Source organism: Oreochromis aureus, linkage group 22, assembly GCF_013358895.1.
Source record: "Oreochromis aureus strain Israel breed Guangdong linkage group 22, ZZ_aureus, whole genome shotgun sequence".
In the NCBI taxonomy this organism is placed as follows: Eukaryota; Metazoa; Chordata; class Actinopteri; order Cichliformes; family Cichlidae; genus Oreochromis; species Oreochromis aureus.
Window position 1 is genome coordinate 36,057,661 of NC_052962.1, and position 23,722 is coordinate 36,081,382.

The 23,722-nt window shown below is 39.3% G+C and overlaps 3 gene segments (V, D, J or C); 1 reads left to right on the forward strand and 2 right to left on the reverse strand.

Annotated features, from left to right (window-relative positions):
• Positions 1 to 1,682: 1,682 nt before the first annotated feature.
• On the forward strand, positions 1,683 to 2,995 carry LOC120435729. The segment is given in 2 exon segments: positions 1,683 to 1,764; positions 2,452 to 2,995. A coding segment is annotated over 1 exon segment (264 nt).
• A 7,405-nt stretch (positions 2,996 to 10,400) lies between these two features.
• Positions 10,401 to 10,891, reverse strand: LOC120435568. The segment is given in 2 exon segments: positions 10,401 to 10,732; positions 10,840 to 10,891. Coding segments are annotated over 2 exon segments (384 nt in total).
• An 11,654-nt stretch (positions 10,892 to 22,545) lies between these two features.
• LOC120435726 lies at positions 22,546 to 23,379 on the reverse strand. The segment is given in 2 exon segments: positions 22,546 to 23,215; positions 23,323 to 23,379. Coding segments are annotated over 2 exon segments (369 nt in total).
• Positions 23,380 to 23,722: the final 343 nt, after the last annotated feature.

Consider the following 23,722-nt stretch of genomic DNA (forward strand, 5'->3'; position numbering starts at 1 on the left):
TTAAGCAGAGAAAACATTTTAGACACAAAGATGATTTTAACTGTGTGTCTTTTAAGACTGAAGAAGATTCTTGGATGAGAGGTGAAACATCTTGAAGAAACTTAAAGAAGTCCAGTTTGTATCTTTCCAAGCTCCTTACACTACCATGATCTGGATGACTGAGGAGCTGCACAGACTGCTTGTTTCAGAGTTTCTCCATCATAGCAGAACATCATTGTGGTGAACCTGGCTGCATGCTGAAGCAAGGTTTTCACAGAGAGTCTCACCCTGAACAAGGAGCCACAGGGTGGCCAGCAGTAGAGTCAGTGACTCTTCACTTTTACTAAGTGAAGATATTTTAAAACACACCAGAAGATTTATATTGAATTCATGTTTGTGAAACTCCATCTGCTGAAGAAAATCATAAGTTTTGACTGAAGTCTTCAAACCTCCACAATGTTTTGTCAGCTTCTGTTTACAAGGTCAAACTGAAACATTTATTCTTCTTGCATTTGTTCAATGATTTTCTTTACTGTTCATAGAGTGTGTGATCTCTTATGCTTTAGTTGTTTACAATAATAATAATTATATGAGTATGTACAAAAGAGTTTAACAGTGAGCCCAATTCATGTCTCCTTTATTACAATAGTATTGTTTTTTCTTCCATCATGACAGTTTTTACATTTGCAGTAATATTTTAGATTAGGTTTGGGTAAATGTTTATCATGAAGATATGTTGATTTGTATTATTTAGTCCAGCTGAGAGACTGTATAACAAATACAAAGATGTCTGTTATTGTCTGTTTCAGTGCAAAGATGAAGTCAGACACACAGAAACTGTGACACACTGGGTTGTTTGACTTGTTGGCCAATCAGACAGGATGGTCAGTGTCAGGGTCGTTACTAAAAAGAGTACAACATAAGCCTGAGGCTACAGTCCCACACACTGATGTAAATCCCTGTCCTAATAAAGACGTACATATGATCTTTCTTTTAGTATTGAGATAACATGATTTGTTCCCAGTGATCACTAATGTCATTAAACAGTTCAGTCTTGAGCTGAGTGATCTCTTCCAGGATGACAGGAAGCACTAGAGATCAATGAATGTTTGAATGAGAATAAAAATGATGTGATTCTCGTGCGATGTTTTCTACAGTCACCTGAGCTCGACACAGTTGAACATCTCTGGGAGATTTTGGAGCGATGTGTTAGACAGAGGTCTCTACATGTTTTTGGAGAATGGCCTTCATCCCTCCAGCAGAGTTCACAGTCTTAGTCTTGCTGTTCAGTGCTGGCTCAATACCATTGTATGTTTGTGTCCTTTGTCAATATATATGCATCTTTGTATGGAGTGGATCAGCCAGTTTATCAGAGCATCAAACACAAATATATCTGATTTTTCTATATTTATGAAAATAGTCTCTAAAAATGTAGGAAATCAACAAAGTCTTAATTTACATTGATGTGTTTTAATTAACATTTAAATTTCTGAAAACTGTGTTATTGTCAGATTTTGATATCAGAAAAAGTCCAAAGACATCAAAGTCAAAAGTTTTATTATTCCAAATAAATTATTTATCATTTTAATGTGATGCACTGTAATATTTTCAGTTTTCACATCAGCTGAAAAAAATGATACAAACAGTGAATTATTTTGTTGAGTTTGTTTGTTTCAGAGTCAGAGAGCCGTGTCTCTCTACAGTCAGAGGTTTTTGTACGGCGCCTCAATGAGTTTGTATCACTGTGGTACACGTTCGGTGGAGGAACCAGACTGGATGTTGGAAGTAAGTTAATTAAACTGTGTTTGTTATGAAATATTTTATCATTTTATTTAATAATTATCTCTTAGGCTGCTTAGATGAGACAAAAGATTTTTTTTATGTAAAACAATTTTGTGTTTGATGTTTGTCCTTTTACTGGACTAATTCAGATTAGCTCTGCAAGTTTCTCTTATTTAATCTACATTTCTGTCATAGTAAAATATATGTAGACAAGAGTAAACTTCATCTTTTGATTAGTTTGTAAATTTCCACCACATCAGCTGCTGTTTGGATGAGTTAAAGTTTGCTTTCTGATGTTTTTATCATGTCAGATGTTTCAGATTTAGTTTGAAATCATGTGAGCTGTTCAATAACATTTCAAATCTATATGAATGAGTAGCTGCTCTGTGCTTGTGTTCACTCATTCCTTCAGTCATCCATGATTTAGACTTCTAATCATTTTAAAGCTAAACTTTTGCTGTAAATGTTTCCACATCTGCTTCTTTTATTTCCAGTGTAGTTTGAACATATTTCAGGTCAAACTGTGTGATGATTCTCTCTGTGCTGATATGCATGAGAGGTTTCTTAAAGGGAAGTGAAACAATGTGTGAGTGAATGACTGGTGGAGCAGAAAAAACACCTGACAGAAACTTCTTAACGGAGAAATTCAAATTGTGGTTCATGTCCTCTAAGCTGATTGGTGTTTCCTAGGTGATACCCGCCCCGCCCTGAAGGTGCTGGGTCCCTCCAACAAGGAGCTGGAGAATGGGAAGGCCACGCTCATGTGTGTGGCCAACAAGGGCTTCCCCTCAGACTGGAGTCTGTCCTGGAAGACGAGCGACAGCAGTGGCAGCAGCAGGATCAGAGGGGAGGAGAGCAGGACTCCTGGAGTGCTGCAGAATGACGGCCTCTACAGCTGGAGCAGCACCCTGACGCTCACTGCAGACCAGTGGGGGAAGGTGGGCTCTGTGACCTGTGAGGCCACCCAGGGCTCCCAGACTCTGGTCTCAGAGATACTGAGGAGAGACCAATGTTCCCAGTCCTGATGTCAATCACTGAGTCTTTCATGCTGTTTTTCTTCTGTCTCTGTGTTTCTTTTTGTTTGCAGATTTAAAAAAAATAAACACATCAAATAGTTATTTTCGTCTCATAATGACAAAAATCATAGCAACAATCTCTTCTAATTTTATCCTTTTGTGTCTGTTGTAAAGCTGATATTTCAACCTTTTAAAACAATAAAAATGTAATGAGGAAACATGTTCTTTGACTCTGTGAGTTTAATAAATGCACATTAAAAATAAAGATTTTGTAATATTTATTAAACCAGACCAAAAGATAAATGCAAACAGACACATCGAGTGTAATGTGCAGTGAAAATGGTTTAATATATTTTTAAACCCATACATTAAATATTTTTATAAGATGTTGAGGTCATGTCAAGCATAGATTATCTGTGTGCTCTTCATAATTTCTAGTCTCAAAGCTGTTTTATGATCTACATTTTAAACTGATCTAAAACCTTATGAGTAAAATTAAAGAGCAGGGTGTCATCTGTATGTTTAAACAGAGATCATTTAAATAAAGTTTAAATGAAGATTTATTGAAGTTTGATTAATGAACTATTTGGCAGTGAAACTCTGATGAAGCAACAAAGCAGAGAAGAGTCTAGAAGCTGGTGGTGGCAGAGATGAAGCAGGTGGAGACTTAGTTGAGGATCTCTAATTGTCCAGGATGAGGTGGAGATAAGGAGTCTGAGATTTAAAGCACACAAAACAGAGGCTGAGTAACTCACAGAAGGCGGCCAAGTAGACGATAACTGGACTCAAATAATGACGACAGAATTGAGCTTGAAGTGGACATGATGTTAAGAACAGACTAACAGAACAAACACACAGGAATGCAGGCAGATGAGAGACTACAGGTCTGCTTTAATCAACTTACATAAAAGTTAATCTCTTCTAGTCTTTACAGCAAAATGAGAGAAACTCACTTCACTAAACCTCTTAAAACAAGAAAAAGACCACAGTCTGTCAGGAGGATACTTGCTGACTTTACTTCTTGAGGCAAATCTTTATTTATTTTTTTAATTTACTTTTATTCTTGTGTGTGTGTGTGTGTGTGTGTGTGTGTGTGTGTGTGTGTGGAGTCCTGCCTGTGCCCCTCAACAATAATATTTAAATATTAATCACAGTTTTGCTAAATAAAAGGATCTGGCTTGCATCAGTCACATGACTACCATTAACCAATGATCGCCCTTGACAGCATAGCACGCTGGTTACGAGCCTGGAATGAGCTCGAAAGCGTACATTAGTACACACAGAGTCAGCCTGATTTAGAAGTCTGATGTCATGTGTCTCATGTGATGGTGTTTTAACCTGAGTGAGCACTTAATTAAATTATTCATGATGTCCATATCCATTTCATTTTCCCAGTAAATCAGTGCATTTAAACCTTTAACAGAGTCCGAGAGCCTGAAAGTGGAAAAAATGAAATGAAAAATTTAAAAACTTGACTGGAAAAGTTTATGAGGTTAGAAGTGAATACAGTAAAAAATGTTTGGAATCATGTATGATTTTTGTTCCACTTCTCACGTGTACACCACTTTGTGTTGGTCTTTCACGTGGAATTCCAATAAAATTGATTCATGTTTGTGGCTGTAACGTGACAAAATGTGGGAAAGTTCAAGGGGGACGAATACTTTTGCAAGCCACTGTAAATCAACATCTTCTTGTGGTGTTTGTGTGTGTGTAGACTTGTAGTCAAGACTGCCTAAACCGAGACCTAGACAAGACCAAGACCAAGTTGAGACGAGACCAAGACCGAGACAAAAAAAGTCTTTAAACTGCAGCCAGATGCTGCTTCGTTTACGGGTGTCAGGCATATTTATGTGTTTTTGCGATGCACTCACACAGCCCTCCTCACCGCTGTCTACTGTCTCACTCACTTACTGAGAGGACAGACGCACGCTCCACTTGACTGTCGCATCTCTCACCGTCTCTGTTTTTCACACAATGATATTATCCTATATCCTCACATGTGATTGGCCACAATATGGAGGGATTGGAGCATAGCTGAGCCACTGTGTGAGAGCTGAGCAGCGAGAGGACAAAGGACCAAGACAAGACCAAGACAAAAGTCCGTCGAGACCAAGACAAGACCAAGACCACGTAAAAGTGGTCTTGAGACCGGTCTCGAGACCAAGACCGGTCTCAAGACATCCAACTCTATGTGTGTGTGTGTATGTTACAAAATGTAGACAATACTGAGGGTGGGAAGGTGCAATAATGCCCCCAAGGAGTCAGAGGCAGACAGAGAAAGATCCAGGAGATTCAGGCCAGTTGGACCCCGAGCAGGAGAAGGAGGAAGAACCCAGATGGGGCGCCCAGAGCCAAAGAGTGAGAGTCTCAGAGAACCAGAGGCAGCAGGCATCAGTCAGATGTCCTGGCATGACTGTGTTTAACCTCCTAGGACATATGTGGACATCACATTTTGGATTGTTTAGACCAAAATACTACATTTTACTCTACAAGGGCCTGATATCCACTTACGAGGACATTATACTGCCACTGTTCTATTGAAATTTTAAACAAATATCCTCATATGTGAATCTTCAGTTCAGTTCAGTTCAGTTCATTTTTATTTCAAACATTTCAAACATGTGCCTTCACAATCATTACAAAATATCATTTCATTATTTGTTTGAAAAGGAGTAGGCAGAAGTATTTACTTATTTGTCCCTACCCCCTCAAGTTTTACCTCTCATTCATTTAATTTTCTTTTAGTCTTAAATTAAACAAATAACATATGAAACAAAAGTAAAGCAAAACAAAACAAAACGTACATAAATCAAAAACAAGAAATAAGCAAGCCCCACCACAGTATAGTTTCTTTCATATGAAAAATACAGAATGTGTATATTTGCAGATTCACAAGTTATGGAAAAACAAACAAACAAAAAAAACAAAAAAGAACCACAACACCATTACCAGCAACATTACCGTCCTGGGTTAACCCTGTTTTCTTCATTCTTATACTTATTTAAAATTAGGTTTTTATATTTTATTTTAAACTGGTTTATGTTTTTACTTTCTTTTATTTCTTCTGTTAGACTGTTCCATAATTTAACTCCTGCAATTGAGAGAGACATAGTTCTTAAAGTTGTTCTAGCACTTTGTATTTTTAAATTCCATTTCCCTCTTAAGTTATACCCACCTTCTCTTTCTATGAACAATTTACAGATTTCTTTTGGAAGCAATTTATTTCTTACTTTATACATTATTTGCGCTGTTTTAAGCTTCACCAAGTCTTGGAATTTAATAGCTTGCATTTTGACAAAGAGTGCATTTGTATGGTCCCTGTACCCCACATTATTTATTAATCTAATGGCCCTTTTCTGTATTATAGTTATTGTTTGTGTGTTACTTTTGTATGTGTTTCCCCAGACCTCTACACAGTAGCTCATATATGGCAGTAGTAAAGCACAGTATAAAATGTGCAGTGCTTTCTGATCCAACATATGCTTTGCTTTCCCCAGGACGGCAATGCCCCGTGCCAATTTCCCCCGAACATAAGTAATGTGTGGCTTCCAACAGAGCTTGTGGTCAATGATCACACCAAGAAATTTTATTTCATTTACTCTTTCTAAATATACATTGTCAACACATATTTCTATTTTGATGTTTTTCTTTTGGTTTCCAAAAACATAAATTTGGTTTTATCTAGATTCAATGATAATTTATTTATATCAAACCACTTCTTTAATATTGTTAATTCCTGTGTGATCATCTCCAAAACCTGTGGCAATTCCACACCTGAACACAGTATATTTGTGTCATCTGCAAATATTACAAACTTTAAAATCTGTGATACTCTGCAGATATCATTTAAGTACATAATAAACATTTTTGGACCCAGTACTGAACCTTGGGGTACTCCACAAGCTATAACCATCAAATTAGATTTATATTCATTTATTTGTACATATTGTTGCCTATTCCTACATAGCTTTTTAACCATTCCAAAACCACTCCCCTAAACCCGTACCTTTCCAGTTTTTTTTAATAGAATTTCATGATTAACAGTATCAAACGCCTTCTTTAGATCTAAGAAAACGCCGAGCGCAAACCTCTTATTATCCATACATTCCGTTATCTTTTCCATTAAATCTATCAATGCCAAAGCTGTTGATCTGTTGCTTCTGAACCCATACTGACTATCTGTCAGTAATTCATATTTTTCCACAAAACTGTCAAATCTTTTTATGAAAAGTTTTTCCAGTATCTTAGAGAACTGGGAGAGTATTGACACTGGTCTATAGTTTGTAAAATGATGCCTTTCACCGGTTTTGTAAATGGGAATAACTTTAGCAACTTTCATTTTTTGTGGAAAAACCCCTTTTTGAAACGACAAGTTGAATATATATTTTAATGGTTTTACAATACCATCAATAACTGTCTTTACTGTTACCATATCAATATCATTCCAGTCTGTACTGGTTTTGTTCTTAAGTCCTCTAACTATGTCATAAATCTCTTTCTCTTCCACTGCTCTTAAAAACATTGAGCTTCTATTCCTTTCAATATTTTCACCAGTGTCCCTTTCTATTCCATCAACCTTTATTTCTTCTGCCAGTTTTGGCCCTATGTTTCTGAAGAATTTATTAAAGCCATTTACTATCTCTTCCATGTTATTAATACTTCTTGTCCCTTCTATAAAGTACCCAGGGTAATCATTATTCCTTGATTCATTTTTGATTATACTGTTTAATACATTCCATATATCTCTTGTGTTATCTTTATTGTGTTCTAACCTTTTAATGTAATATTCTCTTTACAGGATCTCATTATATTAGTTAATTTATTTTTGTAAGTTTTATACTTCCTTTCAGTTTCTATTGTTCTCTTTTTATGAATTCTCGATATAGGGTATTCTTTTTTTTTGCTGGCATTTTGTAGTCCTTTAGTCATCCATGGTCTTCCTGCATAGTTGTGTTTCCTGTTGATTTCAATTACTGGGCAGTTTTATCAAGTAATGTGTTAAATGTTCTTAAAAATCCTTCGTAAGCTTTATTAACTTCTGTTTGTTCATATACAATATTCCAATCTTGCTTTAAAAGTTCATTTCTAAGACAGTTTAATGTTTTCTCTGTTCTTATTCTTTTGTAAATAATCTTGTGTCCATCGTTGTTCACTTTATAATGGCAATTATAAGATGCAAAGACTGGTAAATGGTCACTTATATCATTGATTAACAGCCCACTTTTATATTTCCTTCTATTATATTTGTAAATATATTATCTAATAGAGTTGCACAATGAGATGTTATTCTGGTCGGTCTTGTTATCAGTGGAAATAAACCCATGCTGTACATGGAATCAATAAATTCTTCTGTACTCTTATTATGATTTGGATTCAATAAGTCAATATTAAAGTCCCCACAAATAAACATTATTTTCTGATTTATATTTGTAAATAAGTCCTCCATATTATCCTTAAATATCTCAATCTTAGATCCTGATGTTCTATATATACAACTGACAATTAGGTTTTTCCTTTTTTCCATACTTATTTCCACTGTTAAACATTCCATCACTCCATCAATAACAGTTGTCATTCTTCCCATTCTTTTCGTACTTTAGGGTTTTTATCAATGTAAAGTGCAACCCCACCTCCTTTCTTGTTGATCCTGTCTACATGAAGGAATTCATATCCATTTATTTTAAAGTCTTCTTCTTTTCCAGGAGTTATCCAGGTCTCCGATATGGCTATCACCTTGAATGGCTGTTCAAACTGTGTTATGTAGTCTTTGATGGATTGAAAGTTTGCATATAAGCTTCGACTATTAAAGTGAACCATTGTTATACCCTGTTCTACCTTGATTTCCTTTTTAAGTTGCTCATTTGTATAATAATTGCATTCCTTTGTCTTATTGTTAAAGACATTACAATCAGGATCTATGTTGCTGTCATACACCAATGTCTTATTTTCAATATCTATATGAGTTGTTAGTTGAAAATTGTCAGACATCTGCGTTGGTTGTGCACTTGGACGGTCCCATCGTATTTAGCACTGCTTTGCATTCTGATTTATCAGTTATATTTTTCTAGTTCCATCATCTCTTTGAATACTAGAACCTTAGCCTGCTCTGGTGTTCCATTTAACTTAATGAATATTTTACAGTCTGACGTCCAAGTTGACTGTATTTTCTTCTGTTTTCTTAATATTCTTGCTTGTCTTGCAATGTCTGCATTTTTCTTGATTAGGTGTTCCTTTAAATAAACATTTGTACCTTTTAGCTTTCTTCCTTGTTTGAGCAGTTCTTTTTTCTGTTTTCTATTAACAAAACGAATGATAGTGGCAGGTATTTGATTTTTGTTTTTCCTCGGAAGAGGATGGCATCCCTCAATATTTTTACTGTCCATTTCGATACCTTTGCTTTTGAAGAAGGCCATTACCTGCTCTTCCAAAGACCGTAGCTCTTGCTCGGGTGGCTCCCCTCTCTCTGATGCTGCTACCCGTGCATATGTCTGATGCTTGGTTTCCAGTCCTGTCACTATCACATCATTTACTCTTGAATATTGTTCCAGATCTGACACCCGTCCTTCCAGCATAGCAATCTTCTTGTCCTTTTCCTCGCTCTGCCTTCTTAGTTCTTTAATATCATCCATTAAATTAAGTATCAGTTTTTGTTGTTTTGAAATTGTTGTTATTTCTTCTGACATAAAGTTTAGGGATTTCTTTATGTCCTCCAGTTCCTCCTCATTAACGTTGCTCCTCTTAGGCGGCATCTTATCGGCGTTAAGGCCCGCTGGTTTGAAAGCACCCTTGAGGGTTGCCAAAGCCCGGCCTGTCCTGGCAATTAACCTCGTGGCTGTTAATCTCATTTTTCTCAGGAACAAAAATTAGGTAAAAAAAAAAAAATAAAATCTGGTAATTCTTTGTTTTTACATTCATCAGGTGCCAATCAGCTCAAATATCAAAGACAAATTAAAAATGCATGCTGTGGAAGAGTTCGGGTCTTAAGGTAAATCTGGAGGAAATCCATCAGTCTCTGCAGCAGTCAGTTCAGTTTTTATTCAGTCTGAGGTAAAATAATATTAAAATGTGTAAACACATCTGTGCTGGGATAACTCTGAACTCTAAACTTATTTGTTTTCTATCATGTAGGAACGTCTGTGAGCAGTAATGTGGATTTTCTGTAGCTCTTCATTTCATTCATGTTGATTTAAACTTTAAGACTTGAAGTTCAAACTAATCAAAACATTTCACTTTGATAAGGACAAATCATGTTAAAGAACTGAACATAATTTATTGGAGCAAAGAGGATGGTTAAAAAACATTTTACAATTATGCTCCAATAAAGCAATATAGTAAAGTGGAGTCTAAACAATGATGGGAAATAGGAAACAAAGGCTGGATTCAAATGCTTGCATCTACTGATGGTTTCAGTGTGTTCGGAGTATTTACTGGTTTCTTAATTTGCAGCAATACACTCAATGTATATATGTGTGTGTGTGTGTGTGTGTGTGTGTGTGTGTGTGTGTGTGTGTGTGTGTGTGTGTCCTCAGTGAACTGTATCAGTCTCTGCAGTATCTTCCAGCTGCAGCAGTCAGTTCAGTTTCTGTTCAGTCTGACTGAGGGAGGTTTTTGTACGACTGTTTTTCACTGTGTGAACACACGCTGACTGTTGATGTAGTGATAACTCTGACAGTAATAAACTGCTGCATCTTCAGCCTGGACTCCACTGATGGTCAGAGTGAAGTCAGAGTTTGATCCACTGCCTGTAAAACGAGCTGGAATCCCTGAATATCGAGTGCTAGCACGATAAATGAGCAGTTTAGGAACTCCTCCATCTTTCTGTTGGTACCAGGCTAAATAGTGGGTGCTGCCAGAAACATAAACATTCTGACTGGTCCTACACTCGATCCTCACAGATCCTCCCACAGCAGAGCTCACTGCTCCAGGCTGAGTCACTGTGATCTGTCCTCTGGACTCTGAGGATACAGAGACAAAAACATAAAGCAGCTTCATGGTTTTGTGGGCTTCATTTCAGAGGGACAGATGTTGATAGAGGAGAGGAGTTTGATTCTCTGGACTTTACCTGTGAAGCAGCAGCAGAGGAGAGTCCAGATGAGGACGCAGATCAAAGTCATGTTTTTGATGAGGAGGATTTCTGTGGCTTCTGTTGTGATGAAGGACAGCTGTCAGTCATCCAGTGTTCAACTCTCAGGACTATAAACTCTCCCAGAGCACTGGAGCATGGTGCTGCTGATGCAAAGTGGCTTTCTATGGAAATGATCTGACTGATGCCAGCAGAGACTTGGATCAATCTGATGTCGAAAAAGAGTTTTCACGGCATATTTGGCATGTGACTCACATGAACCCTTCATGATTTATAGACAGATGAAAAATTAAGTCAAAAATTTCTCGTGCAGTGAGGAGATGTGAAGGCTGTTCTCCTGCAGGGGCATTTTGCTGAAATGATTCAAGACCACTTGTCATTGTCCTGTGTTGCGAAATCAGTTTTTACCCTGGTTCTTTTATTCGTCGAGGGATCCAGAGATGGCACCGGAACTCAGTAGTTATTTTTACAAAATCTTTATTCATCTTTATTCATCTTCATTTAAGCATGCACTTCTGGAAGGGAAGACGAGGCCGGTGTCCCTCTGAAACAATCTTCACCCCTTTGTCTGTTACAGCCAGCTTTATAGAGGCGACCCAATCATAAAACCCCCATAGTGTGCTCCAAACTCTGTCTCTGTGTGTATGCACGAGCACATGGGTGCCTGTGTGTGCGCGTACCCGCGTGTCTATGTGAGTGCACGTGAGTGAGTGTGCATGTGGATGTGTGAGTGTAATAGTTTAAGCACTGTGTGTGTGTGTGCGTCTCTGCGTACGTTACTCCCTGACAGTCATAAAACTCCCTCTCCCTTCCAGACCACAGTTATCAAGTTACAATATTGAGACCCCCACACAGGTATCCTCTGGGGAATTTCCACTCAGCATTAACTCCTCTTTGTCTTACTTTCACAGTTCAACTGGGGAGGGTCTCCTAAGATCTACTCCTAAGTTCATGACACAGTCAGGCCTTTATTTATATCCAGGGCAGTGTCAGTGTCTCTACCATAATTCTACATTCTATCTTAACACATTTCTAAACTCTAAAACAAACTAAACATTCCTACATGTCTAAACTCTAAAATAAGCTAAACATTTCTACAAATCCCCCTTTTTATCTGCCCTATGGCAGATAAAACTAAACTAAATCTTTCACCATAATGTTTTCATACTGTGACTCCCCATTTCCCAAAAGTGGTCTCCTGGTGTTGGACTTTGTATCAGATTCTCCCACAGCACGATTTATGAGTCTTACGAACAAGGCTCTGATACAAGGCACACAACAACACCCACACGTCACTAATATTGCAGTAAAAACAGACAAAGAAACCATAAATGACATAATGAAACCTTTCCATTGCCCAAAGACAGAAATCATCCACGCTTCCAGCAGGTTATCCACTCCCGAATCCCCATACATTGTGGTGGACAACGTCCTTAGACCTTCCAGAACTCGGGTCACAGAGCCATCGGGAACTGTGTTATTTGGAATGAAAGTACAATACATATCCCCAAACATAGCGCAAACGCCCCCTTTTTCACCCAACAACATATCTAACGCCATCCGATTTGTACTGCCATTAAAGATGTCGGACCCAACTGTTCAGCAAGCCCTTCAACTGCGTCCCTGGTAAGGTTCGCCAGTCTCAGGACATTATAGTGCACATAATTAATACGATCCACATTCTTGCCAGGAGTTACTGGAAAGAATGCAGAAATCATTGGACAATTTTCAAATCCTCCAGCAATTTGGTCCGCTACCTTAAATTCATTAGGCACACCCCTAGGAACCCCAATAGCATCTCTGTATGTTGGTGATCCTATTGTAAGGTCAAACGATCCTGGTGACCGTTTGGCCAACGCATGACGTCTGCACGTGGCTGTCAGTTGAGCGGTGCCGGGCTTAGCCAGCCACACCCCCTTTTCTCCTACTAAAACGAGAGGTGCACCTATACGTACCATGGCACAGAGACCAAAAATCCCACTAGGAATTCTAACATACAATCTGTACCCACCATAATAATAATACAAACCAGCACGTGCCCACAGGCCTATTTCGGTGCCGGTGTCTTTTGATACCTTGCCTCTGGCCAGGTACGTCACAGCGCACCAATCGGCGATAATCTCCCCGGCCTGATGCTCATGTCTGTCAGGGAAAGACACAGTAAAGTCAAAACACGTGTAGTTGGGTCTTCTTGGCATGAAGGGACCAAGTACAGTGTCATTACCTATTGGTGGAAACAAACTTGCTAACCTAGTACAATTACCTTCAGAAGCCGCTTCTTTGGTGAGTCTGAGCATGCACTCACATCCCCACTGATCTTCGGGATATAGAGGAGCTGGTTCTGTGAAAAGATGTGGGCGGGCCGCTGTGCACGCCACACAATCTGAAACATTCTGTTCCCTAGCATTTTGGATGAGCCAATCTAGCCATAAATTGCTCTCACGGTAGCCAGTGGCCATTGAAATGAACTGTTTAGGTTTGAGTCTTGTATAATCTACCTCAAGTATTTGTGGGCCCGATTCTGAAAGTGACAATGGTGGGGGAGGTGTTAATACAATTATTTCAGCCACATCAGGTGCAAAATCTCTAAAATTAATTTTAACCAGACCGTATGGGTCCTTCCCTGAGACGTCTACTCCTATGAATAAGTACACCGCGGATCGAGCGGGCCACACAGTGTCATGCCAACGATTCAGTGAGAGGGTCAATGGGTTCTGCCCAGCTGAGAAGTCCCGCTGAAACCCAAGCTTCTGCCACGTGGTGTCCTTGTAGGGGCGCCACGTGCCAGAATACTCCACAATGGTAGACCAGTACTCACACGGGCCCTTCCAATAAGTGTGATAGGGGTAGCCAAGCTTCTAATTATTACACTCTATATCTACCATTGGATTGTAACCTACCCAGACATCATATCCCCGCCATGAACTGTTTAAACCTTTACATTTAATGACAGCACAAAGGTCGAATGTATACGAGGCTGTGGACCCTTTAACGTGTTCCAACTCTATACCGCCATAATAATCAAAACACTCATCTGATTTACCTGTTTCACTACGTTTGGTTCGCTTCGCCGTGGCCTGTGATGGTGGAGTCGCCGGAGTGGATTCGGGTCTGTCTCTGGGCAATTCACTTAGAAGAAAAATCACAGTTACAATAACAACAGTTATCACACCTAACAGTACCGTTTCTCTCCAATTTCCCCTCAACCAGCCTAGAGAAGTTGACATGATATAAATTTAGATGAAAGGCTTGTTTGTTTACATCTTCTCCCACGCAGAAAGCTTCTCTGCAGAGCATCAAATCATTTGTGCTGTTCACAGAATCACAATTCCATCGCTGGACTTCCTCTGCGCTGTCACTTTTGGAGCTTGGCACACTCTCTCCATCCCTCGATTCTCACGTTCCGACGCTGCTGCAGATTTTAAGGCAGAGCACGTCGTACACCTTAGCTGTCTTCCTCAACGTCAATGTCGACACTCTTTCATTTTATTTAAAATTTTGCTGTGCAGATTCTCCTCATGACGATCTCCTGCGCGATGTCTGCTGTGCTGAATGTGATCTCTGATCCTCCTCAAGACTCTCTCCTGGCCTCAGCTCCCATCTTATGGCGATCTCCTCAGTCACTCCTTCTCGTCATGGCACCTCACGACATCTGCAAATTAAAAATGACACTCCTCTCCCCACATGGCTTCCGCCATGTGTCAACTCCCCAATGAGACATGTACAAGAATGTTGCACAGTCTCCCTAAAACAATCTCCAGGGTTTCCCACTTGGAGCAGCCATACTCCAACCTGTAACCCTGTGTAAAAACATTAGTCAGCAATTAAATGTTTAGCTTGTCCAACTCCCAGCTCCACCTGGAGCCTGTATCCTGGAAGACAAAGTCTTAAAGTTAAAACAACTACACATTTGCAACCAACTATAGATCATAAAAATAATAAAGTATTCAGCATAAAAGACAAGTATCATGTGCAGATTTTCTCAAATCATTAAATTACTATTATTACCATAATTTGTCCCAAATCATGAATCATCCCAATTTATTCCACAATTTAATCGGTGACCTTCCTTAAGGCTTAAGGCCTCCACTCATTTTATCACTATGAGCTCAATAGTGGCCAGCTAATGAGCCCATATTAAACTATTCCATAAACACTGCATCTCTTATTTGTTTTCTCATGTCACTTGTCTGTTTTCTGCTGAATCCTCTACATGCACTCTTAGAAAAACAAACATTAACAAAACACATGGACAATCCTGGTGGTCAGGCGCAGGTCGACAGGTTCCAGAGGTGCTATAAAAAGACCATAAAGTTAAGCCTGCTGTAAAAGGAATGACACTGATTTCAACACAGGATGTTTCTCACACTATTTTCACTTCTCCCCTGTAATAGTCAACATTTTCCCAAGAACACAGTGTAATAGCATAATCAACATATAGCCTGTAAACACAGTTCCCTTCACTCATAAACCCAGTAATCCTGTAGTAGAAAGAACATTAACCATTAGTGTGTCCTGCTGTAACTCACATAATCAAACACATGATTAACTCTCTGCTGTAGAAAAGAAATGTAAATGTTAACGCTGCGCACAAGCCCATGAATAACACACCCCTGATAGATTCACAAACACAGAAAGTGGCATTTAAAAGGTTAAATCGTCACGCAGCCTAGGATGCTGCTGTCATCTTCCTGCTCCTGTAAAAGAAACACACATAAATTCATCCACCCTTTTGTCCTGTCTAGGTGGAGGTTAACCTTGAGTAGTGGTCAAGTCTTGTCAGCTTTTACCAGTCAGTCAGTTTTTTCTCTTTCACTCAGTCATTCATTCATTCATTCATTCTTTCTTTGCTGATAGTGGAAACTATCGTTGCATTTCCATTTCCACCCACAGCAAAATGATGTCATTTCAAAAAAGAAAAAGAACTTTTAGATCGGATTAGCTCGCTGAATCCTTTTTGGGCAGGGACTCATTTTCTAATTGTCCCAAAAAGTGACTTCCTCCAGAGCCCATTGTAATTTTGGAGAAACTCACTTGCAACGGTTTTCTCGACATGTTGTATAGTGCTTTTAATTCCCGACGTGCAGATCTGCTTAAAGAAAAGAAATTCACAAACAGAAATCAGTGCACTGTTCAAAAACAAAAAATAAAATGAAAAATAAAAGATAAAACTGAAAAACAAAAGTAAATAAAAATACAGAAGCCCGGTCTTAGGACTTGTCCCGAAATATTCTTTCTCTAATAGGTGAAAACACACCAAATCTAAAACTTGGTGCCATGGTAAAATCTTCCCCATACATCAGAAAGAAAAAACAAAACAAAACAAAAAACAAAAAATCTGCTAGTTTTATTCATTTAAACTCTGGCTGCAGGATTCTGCTATCATTCAATCATATTCCCCAAAATAATACTAATTCAGTTGTCTATGTATCACTTCTCAACCCACTCAATAAACCAGACAGGATGATGGTAACAGGATTTCCTACTTAAAATTGTGTTTGATCCTAATGAGCTTCATTGCGTGTGTGTTAGTCGGGTTAAGACATTTTCTATTTCTGTGTCCATTTATGTACCTTCCCCCTTTTTTCTGAAACAAAACTCCGTTCACTCCAAATTTTGTTTCAGAAACATCTAAATGAAAATCTCTGTCATAGTCAGGCACAGCTAAACCTCAAATGCTTGCAGGTTACCATTGGCAACCACGCTGTGTGTTGTTAACTCCTTCTACAAATACCCTCTTTGGATGTGTAACTCTTTATGTATGATTTTGTATTATATGTAGTGCATACCATGTGCATGTGTGGCGTTGTCTTTCCATTTTCTCTAACAGTAAACTTGCATACCTCAGTGCTTGTCTTCCTCCCCCTTTTGTGGTGGTCTGGAGACTTTATCAATCCTCCACTTCCAGGCAGTCGTTTGTCTCCCCAGATTCCTTAACCCAATTTGATTCCCCACACTAAAACAGCATTCCTCTTCTTTCACTCTGGTCCTCTTTCTCTGTTCTTCTCTCCCACTTTGCAGTCCAATGACAGTCAGTTCTCTTCAGCTTTGTCCCGTGTATTCTCCCACTGTCTCTTTCATTGCCATCTTGCTCCAAACATGGCAAATGTCAAACTCCAACAATCTTCTCAAAAGTCCTTCACACACAGTGAGGTTGCAGCTTGCTGGAAACGCATCTCCATTCATCCAATCAAGATGATGGATCTTCTCTTTCTGATGCCGTTTGCCCAAAAGTGCTGCTGGACCTCTCTGCTCAGGACTCTGGTATTGTCTCTTGGACTGCTGTCCACTGTTGATGTTCATCCTCATGCTTCTGGAACTGCACTCTGTCTTCAGGGAGAGATTAGCTTCTGTGAAGCTTGCTTTTTCAGGATGAGGACGGGAAGCTGCAAAACAATTCAGCCAAAAATTCTGGCTGGGGTTTCTATTTTGTTTTTGTTTTAATTTCTAATGATCTTAACCTATAATTTTCTTCCGACTGCTGCCCGTGGAGAATTGATCCAGGTCCGTTCCCCACCTGTAATCGACAGACTGAGAGACTTTCATTATTCACTGTGACTGGATATGTTTCCATCACTCCTAAAGCAACACATCTCCGCTTATTTTGTTTTGAACTCTACTGACTTTAAACCCCAAAAATAAAAAAAAATTTTATTTGTTCTTAACCGCAAACACAAAAACTTCTTGATGTTGTTGTTAATTATTTTCACCCACACCACTCCAAATTATGTTTTCTTTTGTGTCCAGCAGGGGAAGAAGGTGACCCGTAGTATTACTGTCTCCTCCAGTTGGAGACAATTTCCCACTCACACTTACACACTTTTTATTTTCTTTGTTTTCATTATTTTCTTTCTCTTTTTCTTTTTTTTTACCCCATTGTTTTACACCCACACATTAACCTGTTTACTCACTCCTCCAACCTCATTTTCCTTTCACCCCAACAGCTCTCATACAGTCAGCAATCAAATTCTCCATTCTTCCTTGAGTACTTGGTCACCTTTAAATGTCACTATTAATTTTATCAATTTATTTATCATTACCTTAACACTAATCCACTGTTTAGTTTTCTTTATTTATTTTAGTTCATTTTCTCCTATTTGATCACTTTGATTTCTTAACTATTCTTATTTCACAGAAAATCAACAAATCTACTTTGTCTCCCTTTTTGTCATCAAGTAATTCACACACACTCACAGCCTGGTCACTCGCCCCCACCTTTCTTTCTCTCTCACACACACACATTTTACTCCTCCTTTGTTCCACCTGTGAATCTGCCCCTAGAGGCTGGCTCACACACACCTCATGCTTCTCACAGTCCCATTCAAACTTTCTGCGAGACACTTTCTCTGCTGATACAGGACAACGCCCTGATCAGCACAAAGAGCGGGTGCCGTCCGCTCTTGTACGCCTCAACCTAACTAGGACAATTAGGCTCACGATCTTCAGATCGCACCACTCACGAATTATTCAAACTGCGCCACGGACTGGATACCGCAGTTTCTCTTCCCCATAAAAATAAAACCAAATTAAACCCCCCAATTGACTTCACAGTTTGCAACAGTTCGCGACACGGCCTCCTGCCGCGATTTCTGCACACCACAAACACACACTTTTAGACCGAAATTCTTTTTGTTACTTTAATTGACTCCCGTACTTCAGACGAGACGCCGACTCTAACGGCGCTTTTGCACACACACTACGCAATCTACTAACGCTGCAGTCAGTGGGGTGAGCCAAGCAGTTGTACTCTCACTAACGAAGCAACTTGCCCCCACTGACTGCAGGTTATCAACCGCGACTAGGATCCAACACCTAGCTTTAGTTATTTAAGGCGTCCCTGGTGCCTAGGTAACCAGCCTGGATCTCCTGTCCCACAGGTCCTATCCCCGCGTCCGAGAATAGGTGGGGCAACCAAGCCCGGAACACACGCAGCACTGAGCTGGCGACGAGGCCTTTCAGCCCCGCTTTCTAACTAATAGTAACACGTTTCCTGCTTTAACGCACGGAGGACGGATCACACACCGCCACTTTGTTCCTAATAACTAAGACAGATCACACACCGCCACGGATGAAACACCGATTCTATTAATTACTAACTAAGACGGATCACACACCGTTTCTTTAACATACTGAGTGAATTTACACTGAGACACGCTGAACTTAGCGAACAGATAATTTAGGCTTTAAACAATATGCACGGTTCGAAAATAAACAGGTAGTGCTTACCTTTTAATCATGTGAGCTAGCTCTCTGTTCGCCTTGTTTCACGATCTCAGCTCTGCCAATTCATCCTCTCTGGGCCTCGAGCGAATCCCGGGTTTCGGCACCAAAACTGTTGCGAAATCAGTTTTTACCCTGGTTCTTTTATTCGTCGAGGGATCCAGAGATGGCACCGGAACTCAGTAGTTATTTTTACAAAATCTTTATTCATCTTTATTCATCTTCATTTAAGCATGCACTTCTGGAAGGGAAGACGAGGCCGGTGTCCCTCTGAAACAATCTTCACCCCTTTGTCTGTTACAGCCAGCTTTATAGAGGCGACCCAATCATAAAACCCCCATAGTGTGCTCCAAACTCTGTCTCTGTGTGTATGCACGAGCACATGGGTGCCTGTGTGTGCGCGTACCCGCGTGTCTATGTGAGTGCACGTGAGTGAGTGTGCATGTGGATGTGTGAGTGTAATAGTTTAAGCACTGTGTGTGTGTGTGTCTCTGCGTGACGTTACTCCCTGACAGTCATAAAACTCCCTCTCCCTTCCAGACCACAGTTATCAAGTTACAATATTGAGACCCCCACACAGGTATCCTCTGGGGAATTTCCACTCAGCATTAACTCCTCTTTGTCTTACTTTCACAGTTCAACTGGGGAGGGTCTCCTAAGATCTACTCCTAAGTTCATGACACAGTCAGGCCTTTATTTATATCCAGGGCAGTGTCAGTGTCTCTACCATAATTCTACATTCTATCTTAACACATTTCTAAACTCTAAAACAAACTAAACATTCCTACATGTCTAAACTCTAAAATAAGCTAAACATTTCTACACCTGGGTCATTCGAACTAGCGGTTTGAGTTTCCTGTGTTTTTGTCATTTTTTTGTATTATGTTAAGTCTACTTGTTTATGTTGAGGATCATTCTTTAACGCCTGGATTGTTCTGTTTAGATTTGGTTATTAGATTTCCCCTTGTGTCGTTGCCCTCTGTGTGTCTGTGTTTATATTGTGGTGTGAGTTCTTGTGCCTTGTTTCTCCTCCTTGTGTTTCATTCCGTCATGTTTATCTCTGTTTCCCAGCCCGTCGTGTCTGCTCTCTCCCTCGTGTTCTCTCACTCCCTTTCGTCTGCCTCTTTTCCACTCCCGCATCATGTTTCCTGTTTTATTGTGAAGGTCTTGTGTTTCCATGTTCGTTCTGTCTCGTTATGGTTATTCGTGTTAGCTGGGTTCCTCGTGTGTTCTCGCTTCCTTGTTATCCCTCTGTGTATTTAGGTCAGCGTCTCCCTCAGTCCTGTGTTGCGTCCTCCCTCATGGCTGTGTTTCCCTGTGTGCCTCTTTGTGTTTGTAGTTTATACTTTCCCCAGTCTAGTTTTGTTTTGTATTTCCATTCAGCAAATAAAGCTGGTTTTTGATTTTACGTCCTGTTTCCTGCATTTGAGTCTTTTCCTGCCTGCCTGCACAGCTGTTTTATGACACCACTTATTCTTTGACATAAATCATATAAAGTGTCCTTCAAGTCCTTCAGACTTTAAGACAGTTGAACATCTGTGGGTGAATTTGGATCGATGTGTTAGAGTTAAAAGAGTCCAAATTTGGTAAATATATCTTGAGAGAAACAACGACACATGACATATTAGACTATGTCATTATTTATTCACCAAAGACTAATGAACTCCCGACTCTTCAGTTTAATTTGAAACATGGCATGGAATAATTTACTTGATAGAAATGTGAAATATTTGACCCATAACAGAGACACCATTTTGTTTTCCCGCGGGCGCTCCACTGTGTGCAACTCGGGCAGCTTACCAGTTGTTGTTGTTTGTGAGTTTTTCTTGTGGATGAGTGTTGTGTTATGTCAGGCGCTTTACTGATAATGAGGTTATTTGTGCTCTTTTATCTCCTTTTGCTTTTGAACACACTGTCTTGGATTTTTTAGAAATTCAAGTCACGACTGACATGTAACATGTTCAAGTGGCTTTATTGTCATTTCAGCCATATACAGTGGTGCAGTACACAGTGAAATGAGACAGCGTTCCTCCGAGACCATTGTGCTACATATAACAGTAAATCAACATAGGACTATAATAAAGTGCAAGTATACAAGAACTAGAAAAAACAGAATAGAGTGATACAGACACAAGACAGTGCAACAGAAAAGTGCAAAAATACTTTTCAACAAATTATGCAATTATGAGATAAATGCATAATTATGCATTTATGATGTAATTATGATTTCACACTAAAATCTTTTTGAGCATTTTCTTTCAATGAAACTTGAATTTTTAAAACTTTTTTAGAATTTTATCTTCAAAAATGGTTCATAGATGGCACATTTTTGTTTCCATGTTTTAACCTTTTGCCAAAGTATCTGCAAATAATTTGTCATCCATTTTATTTCATCTTTGGTTAAGATTTAAAATGACTATACTGCCATATGGTTACCATTTAACTATACTCTAAAAGCATGCTGACTGAGGTGGGCTCAGTTTATGAGATTTAATTTGTCATTAAGTTATTTTTATTGTTCCCAAATACACCAAAAAAAAAAGTTGTTTTTTTCTCCATTTTTATGAACTAAATTGTTTAATTTTTGAGTGTTGATAAAATTCTGAAAATTTATTTTTCTGATTATTTTAATTCTAATTATAAAACTAAGAAATTGTTCACAGATTACACACGAGAACATCAGAAGTCAAAGAAACGCTTTAATATTTTCATCTTTGGTACTGAAACTCCTCTGTTGCCATGGTTCAGCAGTGAAGCCTTTCTGTTACCATGGTTACCAAGCTCAGAGAGGGAAGTGAAACAACTGGAGAGCAGTTCCACCCAAACTCCCAGTTTCTCTTACATCTATTCTCGCTCTCTCTCTCTGCAGTGGGTCGAGTCCCCCCCTCCCTGACCTTGCTGGCGCCCTCTAGTGAGGAGCTGCAGCATGGGAAGGCTACAGTCATGTGTGTGGCCAACAAGGTCCTGAGCTGACTCACTGGGACTCTGATCCTGGCTCTAGTCTGCAGCTTCTCTCAGTCTGCTCCCTCTGTGTCTGTATTGCTTTGATAGTTTTCATGTTTTCATGCTTGTGGCACTGTTGATGGTTTTAATACTTCAAATAAAAACTGAGGTCTTCAAATAGTGGTTTTCATGTGTTTCCATTCAGCTGCTCTTCTGTCTGATAATCATCCTTCAGGTTCAGTAGTGATGCTTCCATACACTGTTTCTCTTCACATCAGACTCTAAACCTGGAAAAAACAAAACAAAACATGAATGAATGAATTATTTAATTGCAGCAAAACATGGTGACAGATTACTATAACCTGCATGTGACCCGTGATGGGACCCTTAACTATTTTATTCGAATTCATTCAGTGAATCTGGAACTTTTCATCTTTTTTTATAACATTGAGACACACTAAAAAAAGTTTAATGAAAAAAATCACTTTAGAACAAAACGTGTAAATTTCACAGTAAGTTTATGCTTTAATTTTGGAAATAATAAATGCGAGGCAGTTTTATCCATTTTTTTTTCTGTTCATTGAAAGTTAACTGATGGTAGAAGCAGGAAGTTGAAACAGAAATTAAATTGCAATAAAGACATATGTTTGATTTTTTGTTTGTATATTCAATTGTCTTTATTTCATGAGTGCTATTTTAACTTGTATTAAAGTGTGTGTGTGTGTGTGTGTGTGTGTGTCTGTGTGTGTGTGTGTGTGTGCGTGTGTGTGTGTGTCCTCAGTGAACTGTATCAGTCTCTGCAGTATCTTCCAGCTGCAGCAGTCAGTTCAGTTTCTGTTCAGTCTGACTGAGGGAGGTTTTTGTACGACTGTTTTTCACTGTGTGAACACAAGCTGACTGTTGATGTAGTGATAACTCTGACAGTAATAAACTGCTGCATCTTCAGCCTGGACTCCACTGATGGTCAGAGTGAAGTCAGAGTTTGATCCACTGCCTGTAAAACGAGCTGGAATCCCTGATTGTCGAGAGCTAGCATAGTAAATGAGCAGTTTGGGAGATTCTCCATCTTTCTGTTGATACCAGGCTAAATTGCTATAAGCATCCTGACTGGTCGTACACTTGATGCTCACAGTTCCTTCCACAGCAGAGCTCACTGCTCCAGGCTGAGTCACTGTGATCTGTCCTCTGGACTCTGAGGATACAGAGACAAAAACATAAAGCAGCTTCATGGTTTTGTGGGCTTCATTTCAGAGGGACAGATGTTGATAGAGGAGAGGAGTTTGATTCTCTGGACTTTACCTGTGAAGCAGCAGCAGAGGAGAGTCCAGATGAGGACGCAGATCAAAGTCATGTTTTTGATGAGGAGGATTTCTGTGGCTTCTGTTGTGATGAAGGACAGCTGTCAGTCATCCAGTGTTCAACTCTCAGGACTATAAACTCTCCCAGAGCACTGGAGCATGGTGCTGCTGATGCAAAGTGCCTCTCTATGGAAATGATCTGACTGACTCACACAGTCAGTGACTTCAAACTTCATGGCCAAGCATTTTCTCATTTCCTCTAAAAACTCTTGATCTTGATATTGTTGGTCAGATAAAAATGTGAGGAACATAATAGCATATAGATCTGTCTCTCTTGTTTTTGTTTTCTTTTACTGTTTTCCAACAGTAAACATTCGTTCTATAAATAGATTCTGATTCCA